Here is an 18,622-nt window from a genome sequence, read left to right as displayed (position 1 = left end):
GACATGTTTATTTTAATAGAGTATTTCAATAAAAAGTATTCTAGTATTTTACTTTAATTAAAATCATTGGTATAAAAAAAATCTGTCTAGCTTGATTAACCAGCACCAGGGTTACATTTCACAAAATTTAACTCCATTTTGTTAAGAATTTTTGTTAGAGAATTTGTTAATGAAGTGTAAAGATTCTCAATTATACTGTTTAGTTTTTAAGAGATGAAAGAATAGAAAAGGTAGAATTGCATGAACTATGATTCAGAAGGAACAGTAATTATTCAAAGGGTTGGAAAGGAAGAAAAAGTGAAAGAGGCTTAAAAATAAGACAAAACCATTTAATGCATTTATGGGAAATTTTATACTCTGCATAAATAAGAAGTATAAAAGTTTAAGGCACAGTGAATATCTATATAAACATTACAAACTGGCCATTGTTGGACAAGTAAAAATAAAATTCAAGAAATGTAACACCTTCATAAATCATTATCTTCCTTCTACTACAATCAGAAAACTTTCTGAGTCAACTCTTTTACATCTGGTACCTCTAGAGAGAGAAGATTCAGGTCATCTTTAGATATGCTTGCCTTTACAGGATACCCAAATAAATATGAGTTTGCATATCTTCTTGAATGAAGATAAAAACAAGGGGAACACATCAGATTATCATTCTTTACTGGTAAACTATAATTTATGATGACATTACATAATCTGAAGATTAACTCTTTAAGCACTAAATTATATAATTTATATCCATGACTAAAAAGATTACCATCACATGCCATGAACCACCATACTATGAATCCATGTAACAGGATTCCAAAAAAGAATTATCTTCCTAAATCCTTCAAATTTCAATTGAAGAGCTTAGTGGCCAGATGCTCACTGCTAACAGACTTCCATAATAAGCCCAATGCACCTATGTTGTTTGTTTGAAGCTATACTTTAGGCAGATATATTTAAGACTGAACTTAACGCTATTTAGAAGACTATTAACAACGATTAATCTCTAAAGGCTCTTTAAGTTTGTGAATAGGTTTGTAGCAGCCCCATATCTAAAATATACATTTCTCCTTACATTAAGTTATAAATCAAAGTCATACAGATACCTCTTAAGATTCTGAACACATACAGGAATATTTTCAAAATTAGTTTCATATTATACTTTTGTGAGGTCTGCTAATGGCACAGTGGGTACAGGGATGGCCAACCAGGTCAAGCAAACCCTCCACTGTTGCTACTTCCAAGTGGTTAGTGACTGTTCATTTCATTATGCCACCACTGCACCTTGTACAATATTTAACAGTGAACCCCTGGACGGTTAAGTCTTCATTTGTCCCCCAATATCACCCTGCAACTACATGACCCAGAGGAGGCATTCAGGATTGAATGACTGACATAACCAGAATGCTATGTGGATAATCACTAGGTATTACTATTTGAATACAAATACAGTAATAAATTTATCCCATAACTAGTGTTCAAACTTAGCTATTTAAATCTGAATAACTACTGAAAGAGAAAGTAAGATTAAATAACCTTCATTAAAAATGGAAACCCATCTTAATATTTGGTGTTATAAACTCAATCACCTTCCCATGAAATAAAGTTAATTCTCAAGGAAAGAAAATCCAAAATGCTTTTATCGTGCTCCTTTTATTACACTCAGTAAACCATCCTTAGTATGAAATGAATGGTTAGATATATAAATATAAGACATAACATGAGAAAATCGAGGGCAAAAATCCTCATTTTAATCCAAGACCACAAATATCAGCTCCAGTTAGTCTTCATCAGCAACTTACCCATTTTTTTTCTTACACAAAGACAAGCTTGATAATTTAACTCTTCCTAGTTGGTGGTTAAGGCTCTAGAATGTCCTTACCTTTTTTAAAGATCATTTTAAAACCAAAGCACTAATTTGACACAGTAAAAGCACAATACAAAGATCCAAATTTCAAATCTGGCTTTTGCTAGATAGAGTTTAAGAATAAAGAAACATTCTTCCCTTTCTTGATAATAATTTAAAATATAAATAATTGTATTAAGTCCCAAGACCCATTGAATAGAGAATGTGAAAGTTTCTGGTATAAAAACTACCTTAGAAGTCTGATAGTCATTTCATTCTACAGAGGGACAGAGACTGGATTTTGTTTGCTTTCTGTAATTACTTCACAATCTCCCTCCATTTCAAAATTGAGATTCACAAATGAACTGGATGCCAGCGTTTCTGGTTGATCAGACTGAACAACGGAATCAGCCTGCAGCTTATTTTGTTGGTATTGTCTTTCTGCTTCTTCTGACATCCTATTTTCTTCTTCTTCTTCTTCTTCCTAAAAAGAAGTAACAACAATAGTTGAAACAGAAATGTCCAAATGGAACAGTATTTTTCTCCCACTTTCAGCACCCAGCACAATGACATCTAGCTTAATTGTGCACATCAATCCTAGGAAAAGCTAAGTATTACAAAATTCTAAAATGCATGCTAATCTGATAAAGAATGACTAGAATGAAGCGCCTAGTGTTAGGAGGCTATCTCTGGGACAGCTAGAGGATACACGTCTTCATTATGCAACCCATTCAGTCCACAACAAATGAAACTGAATCAAGAAAATGTAAAAAGGAGACACACCTCCTTCTTCATCCGGTAATACTCATCAATTGCATACTGGTATTTTGGGGTGCTGATGCCCAAAACAGATGCAATCTTCTCTCCAAGAAAGTCACACACTAAAAATATAAAAGTTATAAAAAAAAATACAAAAGTCAAATGGTTTACATAATTCCATGTACATTTCTTGAGCCCTTTCTATGTGCAAAGCACTGTAGGAATACAAAATTTACAGTCCCTGCCCTCGGAGAGATTATCAACATTTGGTACATCTTATCTGTGTATCTTCCTTGATTTCCCCAAGAAACACTAGTGGCTCCTTCTGGGCTCCCAATAACACTGCTGGGAATAAATAAGCAGTCAAATAGAATGAGAACAATGTCAGGGAACGAAATGGCAAAACAGAAAAATAACTGCTAACAGACCTTTTCTGTTCATGTTCACAAACATGAAAACTGTATCTAAATGAGTATAGCTGTTTTTCAGTCATTTTTTCTTCAAAGCACATCCAGAAGCTAAAGAATGTATTAAGGTGAAGTATAGGTTAGATTAGTATCTCCAGTGGTAGCTAGCTAGCTGCTGAGAAGGGCGTGACTAAACTCCCCATTGTTTCTCCTTCATTTCTGAAACACCCTACTTGGCCAAGTTCCTGTTCTGGGAATATATGATACTGGTTATACAACATTCAAACAAAAAAGCAATACCTGAGAGGGTGGATGTGGCAGCACGAAGCATGTGAAACCATAAGTAGGGGCCCCAGGTAAGTTTTGTCTGCAACAAGAGGTTAGGTTAGCAACCTTCATACTTAAATTTATTCCATATATTTAGGCCAGGATGAAGCAGTCAAATACTTGGTGGGTACACAGAATATTCTATAGATAGTATAACAAATAGGCTACAATCCAATAAAAAAAACTAAAAGCTTTGTAGACAGAATGTCACAAAGACATTTAACATTCACCCATACAACTACCATCACCTTAAGTCCATGGAATAACCCAAAAAAGTGGCAGTCACTGAAATGGAGTTGTTAAGTCACAACCTTGATTATTTACGAACTGATAATCCAGAGCCTTCCTTTCTCCTGTCTTGCTGCTTTTTTTTTTCTGTCTTCATTGTTCAGAAACACATCACAGTGTGTATACAGTCAATTGAAAGATTTGTAAGGAATCATACATACAACACACTTCTGGTTTAGTGGTGAACTGAGGTTCAGAGAAATTAAGGATAAGTGAGGGCATATCAAATGAACTTTCAATGGTAAGAAAATAAGTAACCAGTAAGTGGCAAGATGAGTTCTTTTGTTAATTTAAGGATTAAAAAGGGACTAGACCATGCAACCCAAGAAAAGTTTAACATATAACTGGCAGGCTAGAAACACTGGCAGACTGCCATCCACACTACACACCTCATAGTTAACCTTGGTGCTGTAATTCCATAGAAGACTTCTATAAAGCCTGACACATGGATGACAGTTTGCCTCTATGGAGGAAACTAGTCATAGGAGCATGCTTCAATATACCAATATTTTTGTTTATGAAAAGAAAACACAGTTATAGAGCATAGGCTCTATCAAATACATTAGTATTGTTTCCATATTGGTTTCTCAGAGAGAAGAAAAAGATAAGCCTTAATCCATAATCTTCTTAGATAAGATATGCTGATGATTACAAGAGCATTAAAAAACCAAATACAAGAATATCTGCAAGACTGAAAACCACAGACACTAGAAACTGCTTCTTTTCTGTTGGTGAAATGGAAGTATGGTCCTTTCCTGATATCCGAAGCTGACAAGGTTGCCAATTTCAGTGTTATTTCCTTTCTTCCTGGTTAAGGAAAAATTTTCACCTGAGGGCTTTCAAGTCATTTTGAGTGGACACTATGTGTCTAATCAAGTTCTCATGCAAATTACTTTAAAAAATAGCATCATATATTTCAAATATTATTTTAAAAGGATATATCTAAGACTGGGCAGACAGGCTAAAGCAGAGGAGGAAACAAAATGAAAAGTAGGTGACACTATTTTTGAAAGGACACACAAGAAAGGTACCTCCTTTGTCTCTCTTCACACGAGAATGGATGTCCAAGCAAACAAATACATTCAAGAAAGTACTGTATATTTCTGGCTCCCTGATCAAATCTGCTATATCTTCTGTATTCAGAGCAGAAGGCATTTCTCATGTGGGATAAGGGTTAGTTCAGGGGCTCTGTTTAATATGCTCTAACACTAGCGTTTACATATGTCTTACAGCAAGTGGGACAGTGCAGAAATAAAGGGAATAGAATCAATTTCTATAACACATAGTAAGTGATAGGGCCAAGAAATTACTTAGAAAAAGATTCAGCAAGATTTTGAAGGAAAGTACATAACTCCCACTGGAACAATTCTCTTGAGGTTGTTTCTACAGAAAATAATTGCTAACGTCCAGATTGTAACTACCAATGGGTCAAACCTGTTCCAGAGCTAAGACACTGGATAAGGATTCCTGAAAACCATCTATCATTATCACACAAAATTATACAGAATGAATGAATGGGGTGTTTTGTTCAGACGCTGACCTAGAGTCTGGAACCCTGACACCACTACCGGCATCACTACTGCCCCCACTGTCCCAGTTAACAGGAGAACTGAAAGATCTAGTCTTCAAGACTTCCAGGTTATGGGTGCAAACTCTAGTAGGTTCATTCATTTCTTCAAAAATTTAAGTATCTATTTCTTCCTGAATAATTATTCACTTCCTTAATAACAAACTATTAAGCCTTGCTATTTTGGGACTTTCCTGGTGATCCAGTGGTTAAGAATCTGCCTGCCCATGCAGGCACACGGCAGGTTCAATCCCACATGCCGCAGGAAGATCCCACATGCCGCAGAGCAACTAAGCCTGTGTGTCTCAACTTCTGAAGCCTGCGTGCCTAGAGCCTGTGCTCTGCGCAATGAGAAGCCTGAGCGCTGCAGTGAGAGAGTAGACCCCGCTCTTAGCAACTAGAGACAGCCCACATGCAGCAACAAAGACTCAGCACAGTCAAAAATTAATTAATATTAAAAAAAATTTTAAACCTAAGCATACATGTGTTTTACAACATTATTACACTTTTTCTATCTTGCTGGTTTTCCCATTTACTATATTGAAAATATTAAGCATATTTCTTAAACGCTTCTATTTCTACAGGCAGAAAAACTAGGCCCAAAATATAATCATTTGGAAAGCTCGCCCTTCACAATGTAAAACTTCACAACAGAAAACTTACCAATAAACATTCACCAGCAATATATGAGACTGTCCATTCCCTTGTGCCCTCACTACAGTATACTGTCCTTTTCCTTTTTATTTATTTTTATTATTTTGGCCATGCCTTGCATCATGCAGGATCTTAGTTCCCCAACCAGGGATTGAACCCATACCCCTTGTAGTGGAAGGGTGGAGTCCTAACCACTGGACCACCAGGGAAGTCCCACATCCTTCTCCTTTCTTAAAATTTGATAGGCAAAACTGAGCCCAGATCATTTTTAGTTCTGACTATATTATGAAAGGTATCAATCCATTTATATAGGTAGCAATTATGTGCATAATCAAAGTTTTTAATGTGTATAGTTAAATACACATATATATGCATATTTGAGGAACCCTAAACAAAACTACCACAGGTTAAAGGAATTACTGGAAATATGTCTATTCTTAAGACACATCTAAGGTAAAAAATCTAAGGAAAATTGTAAAAAGACCTAGGTCTCCATTTCTTACTTTCTATCAGGTACCATATGCCAGGAGTATTATTCTTAAATCTTTATTTAAAATATCTGGGCTTATCTTTAACTGGGTCAGTTCTACAAATCTTCTATATAAACATACCAATACCAATGCCAATACCTTTCCCAAATTTCTTTGTTCTCAGATTTATGATGCAATAGAAACAAACAGATGGAGAAGGAAATGGCAACCCACTCCAGTGTTCTTGCCCGGAGAATCCGAGGGACGGGGGAACCTGTTGGGCTGCCGTCTATGGGGTCGCACAGAGTCGGACACGACTGAAGCGACTTAGCAGCAGCAGAAACAAACAGAAAATGGACAGTCTGCTCTTCACATTAAGTGAAGCTAGATCTGTCTTCAGTGATTAACACCTGAGAGGATAATTGGTACTTTGCTAAAAAAGGTAACAAATGTTGGTGAGGAATGCAGAGAAACTGGAACCCTTAGTTGCTGTCGGTGCGAATGCAAAATGGTGTAGCCATTATGGAAAACAGTATGGAGGGTTGCTCAGAAAATTAAAAACAGAAATACCATATGATCTAGCAATCCCACTTCTGGGTAGTACCCAAAAGAACTGAAATTAGAATCTCAAAGAGGTATTTCCACTCTCATGTTCACTGCAGCATTGTTTACAGTAGTCAAGGTATGGGAACAACAGGAAGCGCAGTGGGAGTCCAGTCTTGGCCACAGCAAGGTGACTACTCCACGACTGGCCAGACCTGAAAATCAGCTCGGACTAAGCATGCTGCCTTCCGGTGAAGGAAATACAGACAGGTTTCTTATCACCCAGGTTTCTTGTCTTAGTTTAGGCTTAAGAATTCAAATAAATTCCAACGACAACATGCTACATAGAGGGTAACTTACAATTTTAAGAATGGATAGGGACTTCCAGCAAAAGAGTGGGAGGAACCCTGAGAACCCACAACCCAGTGAAACTGGTGAAAATTATTTTAAATGAACATTTAAAGCCTCTGGAAATGGTCCTAAGGGTATATGACAAATGAGTAAATAACTAATCAAGAAAATAAAGGAAAATGTGATAAGAAAATGAGTATGCAGTACGTGAACCAAGATCATAGGCCTTCCCAGCAAAGTGAAATGGAAAGTCCACTGCAGACTGGTGCAACTAAGAGCACAGGGCTCCTTCCACCCCCAGCTTCCAACTAGAGGCGTTTCTTTCCAGAAAGAATGGGACATTAATCAGCATTTCTCAACCTGCCCAGAAGCCATCTATTCCTGAGACTAACTCCCAGGTGAGTGCAGTTGACAGGGGAGGGCTCCCTTCTTCCATCAGCTTCCACTAACATAATGGAGGCTCTACCTTGAGCATGGTGCAAGTGAGAATACGGCGACACTGACCCCAGTTCATTAGCCAGTGGTTCCATGCCAGAAGAGATGAGCCATGACCTAAGGCTTCCTTCTGCTCCCAACCTCAACTGAGCATTCAGCTCCTAAAGTAGGGGGGTCACGAAGAAATGCACTACTATCCCTAACCCCCACTCTGGAGCTCTCTACCTAAGAGATTTTGCCCAGGAGGAAAAGCAGGCCATCAGACAGATTGCTCCTAATTTCTGCCGTGTGAACTGACTTCATCTGCAACAGAAGTGGAAAAGTCCAAGCTTAAGGGTACTCTCAAAATCAGTGAAGATTTTGGTAAAAGGTACTTGGGAAGAAATTCTTCGATTCTATCAAGATACAGGATCAACTGTAGTTGATCAGCTAGTTTGAAGCAGAGAACAGCAAGTGAGGAGGAAACAGAATTTGTTAAAAGAACCCATCAACTGACTAGACAAATAAACAAGCAAATATTACAACAAAATCAAGATCCTGGGTAGTGGAGATTTGGGAAGACGGAGAGGGGCCCACCCAGAGTTGTTACAATATATTATCTAAAATGTCTAGTTTCAAAAAAAAAGTATGAGACATGCAAAGAGACAGGAAAGCATGACCCATACACTGGGAAGAAAATTAAAAAAGCAGACAACAAAACTACTTGTGAGAGTGACCAAATGTTGGATTTAACAGGAAAAACTCAAAGTAGCCTTTATAAGTATGTTCAAAGAATTAAGGAAACCATAGGGCTTCCCTAGTGGCTGAGATGGTAAAGAATCTGCCTGCAGGGAGGGAGACGCAGGTTCCTGGGTCAGGAAGATCCCCTGGAGAAAGGAATTGCAACCCGCTCCAGTATTCTTGCCTGGACAATTCCATGGACAGAGGAGCCTGGTGAAATATAGTCCATGGGGTCACAAAGAGTCAGATACGAGTGAGCGACACACACACACACAAACACACACACACACACGTGTAAAGAAATAAAGGAAGGTATGATAGCAATGTCACATCAAATGAAGAGAAATTATATAATAGAACCAGATGAAAATTCTGGTGTTGAAAAAGTACAATAACTGAAATGAAAATTTTAATAGACGGAAAAAGAAACTGACAGAAATGAGGGGAGAAATAGACAATTCAACAATCACAGTTGGAGACTCCAACACTCCATTTTCAATAATGAATAGGGCAACTAGGCAGCAGATCAACAAGGCAACAGAAAACAAAGAACACTATAAAGCAACCAGACCTGACGGACACCTGTAGAACACTCCACCTAACAGCTCTACCACTGCAGGAGACACTTCTACAGTATTCTGCAAGCATTTGGAATTGCCCTCGATGTACAGTTTTACAGTCCTTTGAATGTTTGCTACAATAGAGAATGTGCATCTGATTTTTTTAATAACTAAAATTTATTAGAACCAAATCTGAAGAAAAACTAGTAATAACACTTTTTAAACCAAATCTAAATGAATAATTCTCTATTCTGCTACTCTGCTTTATTTTCTTCATAGAACTATCCATAGTCTGATAATTATATTGTTTATTACCCTTCTGTCTACGGTGTAAGAGCATAAATTTACACTGTCCATTGCTGTATCACCAGCACCTAAAACAGTACCTTTTACAAAGTCAGTAAATATTTCAGCAACTGAACTCTCAGAATGACTACTTAGAAGGGCAACATTCCCTTTTTAAAAATGTACAACTAATCGTAATTTTATAGTCACATCTTTAATAGTTTAGAAGTTCTTAAGTTCAGCTGGTGAGGAACACAGGAACTATACACTCCTAATCAAAACGAGGCGATATAAAAAAGAAGTGACAACCATCAGCGGCATATAACATTTAATACAAAGGGACAGGAATTCAAGCACTCTGCTTAGTGAAGTAAATCTGAAAGAAACTTATCCATGCTGACAAAAAACTTCTGACTCTCAAAAATAAACCATTCACGCTACTCAAGACAGGGAAGAGGTCCATCCATACTGTGTAAAAATACTGCTTTCTATCAAAATCAAAGCACAATGTTATAACCAGAATATAGTTTATTTAAACCTATCCCATGGACAGAGGAGCCTGCTAGGCTGCAGTCCATGGGGTCTCGAAGAGTTGGACACAACTTTTCACTTTCATGCACTGGAGAAGGAAATGGCAACCCACTCCAGTGTTCTTGCCTGGAGAATCCCAAGGACGGGGAAGCCTGGTGGGCTGCCGTCTATGGGGTCGCACAGAGTCGGACACGACTGAAGCGACTTAGCAGCAGTAGCAGCAGCAAATGGTTCCTTCCATTCAGTGATTAAGGGAAACAAATCAGCTAGAACAAAACCCACTGACAAAAGGCTCATCAGTCTCACACCTACCGGATCAACAGGAGGCAGAACGTCTTTCTTCTCCAGGCTGTCCACTTCATCTTCGTCTGTGCTGTACTCTTCCATTGTTTCACCGCTAACAAAGTGGATGACTCTCCTTGGGACTTTCTTCTTTTTTCCTATGACTCCCAGTTCTACATTTTCAAAGCCTCTTTCATTACTCATCTAATGTCAATAATAAATCAGGAAAAGGAGAGTTTCAAGTGAGATTAATTTTCTTCCATATAACCAAAAAAAAAACTATTTGGGGTTGCTTTATTTAGGGAATAAAGAAATACAAGCCAGTCTATAAACAGTTTTTTTAAAAAATAAGACAGGTCACACACACAAAAGAATATCGACAGCAAAAATGAAGGGTTTAACGAACTGAATAACAAAGCAAACCTCTGCACACTCACCACCAAGGTTAAAAAATAAAACTTAACCAATTAAACTTTTTAAGTCAAAAGCTTAGAAATCAAGCAGCACACTTTAGGTCACAGCATTCCAATGCTGTATAATATGTGAAGATATGCTGGACATCAATAATTTTAAAGAATTATGAAGGAATTAATGTGTAATATCAAAGGAAAATCATACAGATACATATACATGTTAGATATGTAGTATAAAAAAACAATTTGTATTAGGTAACCACGGTAAGTCTTTAGATTTGAGTTAAGCTATGTGTGAGCAAACCAAAACCAGTTCAGCTTAATTCTGAACCTCTCCTTTTCTCAAAACAGAAGTCCCAAATGCAAATGCCTTTTAGGTCCAAGCAGGTACCACAAATGAGTAAATACTGCTATCGATGAAGAGTAGAGCTTTAAACAAAAGCATGCCCCAACTAAAGACATTAAAATTGAAAAACTTTAAAGCACCATGCAGGTCAAATAAAACTCATTTGTAAACCAAATCTGGAAAGCAGGCCATCAGTGTTCTATATGAGAACTTCCAGACTTCTCAGGCACTAATACATACAGGGCAACAGTTTTCCTGATAGTAAAAATATTTTTACAAATTTTAAAACTATAATAGTCTAAGGAATTCTAATTATATCCAAACTTCATTCCTAAAGAAACACTAAGTTTACCGCATACATACAGCCAATGTTCCAAAACTTAGAGCAAACGCATTTTGTGGGAGAGGATGAAGAGCTTTTCCTTGTCATCTTGTCGCAAGTTTAAATTCCTAAGAAAGCCTCTCTTGTATCTTCTTAATAAGAAGATTTCAAAAAAGCACAGCACAAGTAATTGTGAAAAAAAAATCTGACAACACTGGTTACCCCTCGGGTTAGGTACAAAGATGGGGAAGGAGGTACAGGTAAAGGAGAGGTCAAGTGGGCTTTTTATGCTTTGTGTATTTTGTTGTTGTTTTATTTTCATGATGAGAATGTTCCTGTATTACTGGTTCAAATTTAAACCTAAACCTAAAATGACTAGCATGCTTAGACTTCATGTTGGTGGGACTGTCCAGGACGGAGTCCAGAGTTCAAAAATTTCATCCTCTATAAGGATTCTCTGTGACCCCAGGGACTGCAGCTTGCCAGGCTTTTCTGTCCATGGGATTTCCCAGGCAAGAATACTAGAGTGGGTTGCCATTTCCTTCTCCAAGGGAGCTTCCCAACCCAGGGATCAAACTCACATTTCCTGCATTGGCAGGTGGATTCCATCTACTAATGCAAGAGATGTAGGAGACACAAGTTTGATCCCTGGATCAAGAAGATTCCCTGGAGGAGGAAATGGCAACCCACTTCAGGACAGGTCACAGTCCACGGGGTTGCAAAGAGTCATATGTGACTGAGCACGATGATACGGTTGGAGATATGCCAACACATAATTTAAACCCATGATTGTTGTTCAAACCTAGAAAAGTTTTTTGAATTGCACCTGCAAAGATATGGAGTTGCACTGATAAAATAATGGACTTGCCCAGAATTGCCCAGTTATGCAAGTATAAGTAACTTTATTCTTATGAATTATTTCCTGTTAACCCTCTAAAGTCCTTCTTAGAAAACAGATATGGTTCTTCTCTTTCCTTCACTTTCCAAAGGTAAGTTTAGTCATAGGCCAGGATTTGAATCCAGGTATATCCAACCCAAAGAACCCATGCATTGTTCCATGACACACGCGAACATCACTGACAGCAACTATAGCTGATGTAGAGCAAACTGAGATAAAAATCTTGACAACATGGCCTATCTATAAAATAACCTGAAAAAACAAAACCACAATTCTCCCTAGCTGTCCTGAGGTTTCAAATATATCCTAGTCCTTAATAAAGGAAAACCACCCCTTTATAGTGTCCATAAATAAGATGGACAACAAACAGCCCACCCACACCATCATTCTTCTGTCACCAATCCCTAAGCATGGTGAGCCGTTCCTACCCAATCTCATTTTTCCCCCTTCACATCAAATTTGGTTTATGCTTGTCCTGACACCAATGTCTCCTTTTGGACCAAGACTTTATAGGCAAGGAAAAGTCAGAGGAGCTGGGTTAGATCTCCAGTCATCATATGAACTGGGTGGATCTGATGCTAAAGCACCAATCCCAATCAATGAACAGAGTTGAGACCTTCTGTAGTCCATCATGATGCCTTATTCCACCCCCACCCCACCCCCATCAGAGCTGAAGAAGATTTTCATTCTCCCTCTAGCAATCTCTCATTGGTTTAAGTTTTCTTTTCTAAGACACAGGCAAAGGAGAAAGGGTGTCTCTCACTGGTTTAACTATTTTGTCTTCTTTAGACAGCTTTAATGAATAAAAACATTCTGGCTGGGTCATAACAACTGGTATAAACTTACCTACTAACTCCATTAACTGACTCTTGGCTATATTTTTTTCAAGAAGATAAAAAAAAAAACTACAAAGAGGAAGGCTGAAACATGATTCACATTTTTTCATTCTAATGCCAAAGTTAGTTAAGTACAAACAGAACTTTGAGTAATACTCTATACATGACATGCAATTTCAAAAGGCATTTTATTTATTCTAATCATCACATTCCATATAAAGATCTTTACTAAAGAGATTTTCATTTAAGTTTTCTTTGAAATTTTTAATATTCATTTTTGATACAGTAAAACCCAAGCTTTAGGTATAGCAGCTTAAACAGGAATGAGTAAACTTTTCCCACAAAGGAGAGAGAGTAACTATTTTAGGCTCTGAGGGCCATGTAATCTCCGTGACAATTACTGAACTCTGCAAAAGCAGCCATGGACAATACATAATGAATAGGCTATGTTCCAATAAAACTTTATACAAGTTAGTGGCTGGTGGGATCTGGCCCACAGGCTATAGTTGGTCAATAGCTCTTCATCTCTCTTAAGGAGTCAATAGCTCCTTAAGTTCCTCATCTTAAGGAACCAGATTATCAAGTAGAAAAAAAAATCTGTGAAAGAACCTATGCCATGTGATTCCAACCTCTGCTTGGCAAGAAGTAGGGGGGCAGTTAGTTAAGGAAGATACTGATAGGTAAAACCAACCAGAAAATAATTCGATTCAAAATTTCCAACAATTACGAAAGCTATTCTCTGAATTTGCAAAGGTTTCATTTTTACAGATAAACAATAAATCTGCTGGTAAGAAAACTGTCACTGCCAACTACAGAAACTCCATTTCAACAAATGCCAATGATCTGACAAAACAATTTTCTAACACCAGGAAATTATGAACTGCAATGTCAATTAACACTTTATTATCTTTCATGGTTAACGGTACTGTTTAAATCTGCTTATCTTATTTCTTTGGCCTGTTTTCAACGGCAATTGTCTTTTTATATACTCCCATAGTGCCCAGAACTTCTTAAAAACATGTATTACGCTTGGAATTTATTCTGCATCATCTTCGCTAGAGAGGTGATCAGCAACATGGAAGCAGGCACAGTGTGTATCCCTCACTGCTGTATCCTTTAGCCTACAGCTCCTGGCACATCGTGCTTGGTGCAGGCGTGCTAATAAAACAAATGAACAAGCAGTACTGAAATTTTAACTCCTTTAATAATACTGAAGCTGAGATTCTGCTTAAAAGTCTAGTTGGAGCAGATGCTGAACGGCCTGGTTTGAAGCCTAATTCTAAACACACACCCAGGTTCCTGTCTCTTACTTCCTTCCCGACATGACCCTTGGGATTTCTCAGTTCTGATAAACAGAGGATGGCAGGCTCTCCTTCCACCCAAGTCTCCACCTCAGTGGCCTCTCCCCTCTTACTGTGGTCAACTGGGCATAGATCTGGGATTCCCGGAAACATCTCTGCTACAGGAATGTGCATGAGAAAGCACAAAGGGAAAGTTAGAAAACTGTGTGTATATATGAACCCACTTGTGTATAACAGGATTATATATGCACAGGCAATCCCAGAAAGAATACACCAGAAACCTAACAGTTACTTTTGGGGAAAGTGAATGTGAGAAACGAGTGATGGGGGGATCCCTATGATTTTTTCCTCTTTGCTCTATGGGACTTCTCTACGTTTGAATATTTATTTTATTATTTTTTAACCAAGACTGCAAAAATAACATAACAGTACTAAGTTGCAACAAAGAGCCTCTCTTCCAACATTCATCTGGTAAATCAGTACAGATATGTATACTTTGCTACTAGAGAGATTCAAAGCTGAAATCATGACCGATACAATTCCAGTAACAGAAGGAAGAATCAAATGGAAAACACATCAAACACTGTGGACTAAAAGGGTCAGCTCAAGTATACCTCCTGTCAACAAGAGGTCTGGACTCAACTGAACATGGCAAGTGGCTTTGTAACCATTTAGCGTTACCCTTGAATTCCTTCTTGCAGGTTACCTTCCTCCTTCCTAAGCAGGAGAAAAAACAACTCCATATATAGTCTAGCCTCTGGACAACTTTTTTTTTTTTAATGCAAACTACTTAAAATATTAGAACAAACATTTGGGCACCATTCTCCAGGAATCTGGAGTTTGGGGGAAATGTCTTACATTCAAGTAGTTATTCTTAAAAATGAAGCCACTCAAAAGCTCTCCTCTCACTGAGGACGGGAAGATTTTACACAGAAGCAACTAGGGTTTTTAACATCAAAACTGCATACTCCTGGGCTGGTTTCTCCCCTGAAGTGGGAAATGGCAACCCGCCCCAGTATTCTTGCCTGGAAAATTCCATGGAGAGAGGAGCCTGCCGGGCTAGAGTCCATGGGGTCCCAAAGAGCTAAGCACGACTCCGCACACGATTGAGCACACGAGCTGGTTTCAGGTAAAGCCATTCCTTCATTAGCCAAAGATCCTACTACTACTATTTTAGACACGAAATCCAAAACAAACAAACCTCCAAACCTTACCTAATGCTCTAAACTTATGCTATTCAATACATAAGTTAACCACGTGTGGCTAAGACTCTTGAAATGTGGCTAGTTCAAGAGGAGATGTGTTGAACTACACGAAGGATTTCAGACTAGCACAGAGAGACAATGAAATATCTCAGCGGTAACTGTCATCTAAATTGCAAGTTGTTTTTTTTTAACAAACTAGGCTAAATAGAATATCAAAATTAATTTCACTGGTTTCTTTTTAGTTTTTAAATGAAAATACAACTTACAATGCAGATAGCATTATGTCTATTGGACAGCGCAGCTCTGGGCCTTAGTTATCTCGTTGGAGAAATGCGGATAAACGTACACCTTGTGCACAAGTAATAAGGATTAAATGCCGGGGAAAAGCCTGTAAACGCGTATTACCTAGCTGCTATCTGCTAACTAAAGGGCAGATGCCAAGTAAGGCGCTCCCAAAAGGAGAGACTGAGAAGTGACTGTAGCCATCGCCACCTGGCTTCCTGCTACTCCAAGGACAGCCTTTCGGGTACACGCCTTCCTTCTAGCTATCACAGACTCGAAGCCGCAACCTCACCCCGCGACACTCGAGGCCTCCCTGGAGTCTGCGGCGCTGTCAGCGGAGGCGTTGCCCAGCTGCGCCGCGACTAAAGGGGCGTTCGCCCCTTCCCTCCAGCCGACGCTGAGAGGCAGGGACACCGTGAAGAAGAGCTCCATACGGAACCTCCAGCGGACGGCCTGCTCGAAGGAAGGCCGGACAGGCCGAAAGGGCAGGCGGCGGACTAGGCAGACAGGAGGCGGGGCTTTCTGGCCTCACTCAGCCTCGGGGCTGTCGCAATCGTCTGCGGCCCCACCTACCTGCTGTGCCGATTCCCTGAACGCCGAGGCGGCCGCAGCTCCGGAGGCATTCACGGCTTCTCCCTCCTCACGGCTCGCTGGCTCCCCCTCCATCGTTGTCGCCGCCACAGGACTGCTGGCGCTGGCGAGATACAAGGTTATGGTCGATAAGCCCAATTCCATCCTCCGCCTCCCCGCCCAGCTGCGGACCGAGCCAGAGGTCAGGAAGTGGGACTCACCGGCAGGGCCCGCCTAGCGCCGCGCCCCGCCACGCCTCGGCGGGAGGGGCGGGGCAGGGAGGCCTTGGGTGGGGCTTGTGTGGGGCGGGGCTACTGGCGCCCCGCCCATCCAGCTCGGCACCCGGGGCTTTGCCAGAAACGGCCTAGACTGCACAACTGCGGGGCGGGGCGTTATGCTGCAGCGTTTCCGGTCCGGCCCAGGTCCGGAGCTCGCCGCCTGGCACCACCAGTGACGTCATGTCTCGTACCTGTACCGGGAACCTGACTTCGGGATCTTCACGCAGCCGCTCACCAACTGCATCCCGGGCAGTCATTCCCAGACCTTGGTTTCAGTACTTCTGAAATATGAGCAGCTTCGTAGTGTGCTTCAAAGACTTATGATGAGATGTAACTGCTGAAAATATATTTTTTAATGAAAGGTTCATACTACGTATTCCATTTCTTTTATGGATGGCGATCTAGCCAAGATACCTTGAAATAAGAGCCTCGAAGGCGAATTTTGTTTCCACCTATATGAAATACTTTATATGTAACTAAAAAAGTGAGACCTGAAGAAGAGCAAAGGGCAGTAACAAGCTTCTATTTTACAATAACAAATGTGAGGAATAATTTATTATCTGTTTAGGTGTGTATGTGTGTGTGTAAGAGGGAACATTTCAGACTTTTACAGTTTTTCCCAGTGTTCAACCAAATTAAAAAGTTATGATTGCAATCATTATTGCATTACTGTAGTTGGAGCATTTCCAGGTAAGTGGTCTTTTATTGTAGTTTTTTAGTATGAGAATTTTCATGCAATTTTTACCAATTGTAGAGGTCAAAAATAAAATACACTATTTTGGTCATGAAGAGGAGTTTCATTTGATACTTTGAATTTGATTTTCAAGCCAGTCAAATTTCATAAATACTCCCCAAAGTTATGGCCTACAATATCTTCTGTGTCTGCAGGCCCAACACGGCTACAATCTTAGTTATTCCTTTCTCTCCTATGCAAAATTCTTTTTCTGCTTAATATTCTTGTATACTTTCTATCCTGAATATAACTATGATGACCTAAAAACCAAATTGAAAACCTTAAAAACAGAAGTTGATTATTTGACAACCATCTTTATTTTTTAAATTAGATGGAAATTCATCCTCTATTGTTGCTAAGGTACACAAGTGCTGTCTAGTGGCAATAGGAAGGAGTTGAGACAATCCAAAACAGCGAAAACAAACTGCAATAAGTTGAAAAGAAAAATAAAGAACCAATTGTTAAAGGCTCCATGGATTGGCTGTCAAAAACAAGCCAGTTGTTCTACGTTACATGTATTCAAAAATCCCTTTCCTGTTAACTGGCAAGAAGGGTAATCAACAGCTTATATCGTTAAAAAAAATTAGCGGAATGTTTTTAATTGCATGATTTTATTTTGCAAATTGGCAATTAAACATCAAATCATAATTTTCACTGCCACAAAACTTATTTTCATGGTTTACAAGTACATTTCTTAGTTTACTGAAAATTCAAAATGCAAGTCACATTCCAAGAGGAACTAGAATAGTTACTTTTTAACACAAATATGCAATTGAAGAGCAGTCTTTTGCAAAAGAACAACTTATAGCAAGAGAAAAGCACATCGATTCTAATGGTTTTATTTGGGGCATTGACATTTTTGTCCTTATCTCCAGACTGTCACAGGTCAACTAAAAGTAGACAACAAAACAACATGCCAAATCTTTCTTTCACTTTGTAATATAAGTTGTATTGTATACCTGTGACAAAAAGATAAATTTGGGTATTACTATAATTTACTTGAAAATGTAACTGTTACTTAAATTTAGTTATCTAATGATGCATGTAGAGCTAAAAAGGTAAATGTAGTTATGCCTATTTCTATGAAAGGCTGGGAAAACAAAAACTCAATAACCAGGAGTGTCCATCAGATAAATAACAAGACATTTCATGGTTTTGGCATAGGTACATATATATTTTAGTAAAGAATATTTATTTCAAGGTATAGTTTCATAATCAATCATGCACAAGAAAAAATGTTTAAAAGGTGTTAAAGATGCACTTTTTCGATTTGAAGCAATGGCCACTCCTGATTTGGTGAATTTAGTGAATAATCTCTCTAAAACAATCCTACACAAATGCAAGACCACTAAAATCATGAATTTGCAGCTGCAGCATCTGACCACTGCCACTCAGCAGCCACCTCAACAGAAAGACCAA

The 18,622-nt window shown here is 38.9% G+C and overlaps 1 protein-coding gene across 2 annotated transcripts; it reads right to left on the bottom strand.

The window, feature by feature from the left end:
• Window positions 1-308: 308 nt before the first annotated feature.
• Window positions 309-17,254, bottom strand: FAM177A1 (family with sequence similarity 177 member A1). Of its 2 annotated transcripts, XM_027521972.1 has the most exons (6): window positions 16,414-17,254; window positions 16,196-16,316; window positions 10,050-10,223; window positions 3,307-3,373; window positions 2,624-2,721; window positions 309-2,324 (listed from the first exon to the last, which is right to left on the bottom strand). In XM_027521972.1, the coding sequence occupies exons 2-6, from the start codon at window positions 16,286-16,288 to the stop codon at window positions 2,118-2,120; spliced, it is 639 nt and encodes a 212-aa protein (XP_027377773.1). In that variant the 5' UTR covers window positions 16,289-16,316; window positions 16,414-17,254; the 3' UTR covers window positions 309-2,117. The 2 variants fall into 2 exon arrangements, with proteins under 2 accessions (XP_027377773.1, XP_027377772.1); XM_027521971.1 differs by having other exon boundaries at window positions 16,196-16,446.
• Between the last annotated feature and the right edge of the window lie 1,368 nt (window positions 17,255-18,622).

Source organism: Bos indicus x Bos taurus, chromosome 21 (assembly GCF_003369695.1).
Source record: "Bos indicus x Bos taurus breed Angus x Brahman F1 hybrid chromosome 21, Bos_hybrid_MaternalHap_v2.0, whole genome shotgun sequence".
NCBI classification, from domain to species: Eukaryota; Metazoa; Chordata; class Mammalia; order Artiodactyla; family Bovidae; genus Bos; species Bos indicus x Bos taurus.
The sequence above is the reverse complement of the archived record's forward strand: the minus strand, read 5'-3'. Positions and strand labels throughout refer to the sequence as shown.

What these genes read in the sequence shown, in the direction of transcription:
- FAM177A1 (XM_027521971.1), bottom strand. Translation starts at nt 16,357, where the DNA reads ATGGAATTGGGCTTATCGACCATAACCTTGTATCTCGCCAGCGCCAGC. An exon ending in TTCTGCCTCCTGTTGATCCG is followed by an intron (nt 3,374 to 10,049) that starts GTAGGTGTGAGA and finishes CTCTTGTTGCAG; the next exon opens with ACAAAACTTACCTGGGGCCC. An exon ending in ATTACCGGATGAAGAAGGAG is followed by an intron (nt 2,325 to 2,623) that starts GTGTGTCTCCTT and finishes ACTTCTTTTTAG; the next exon opens with GAAGAAGAAGAAGAAGAAGA.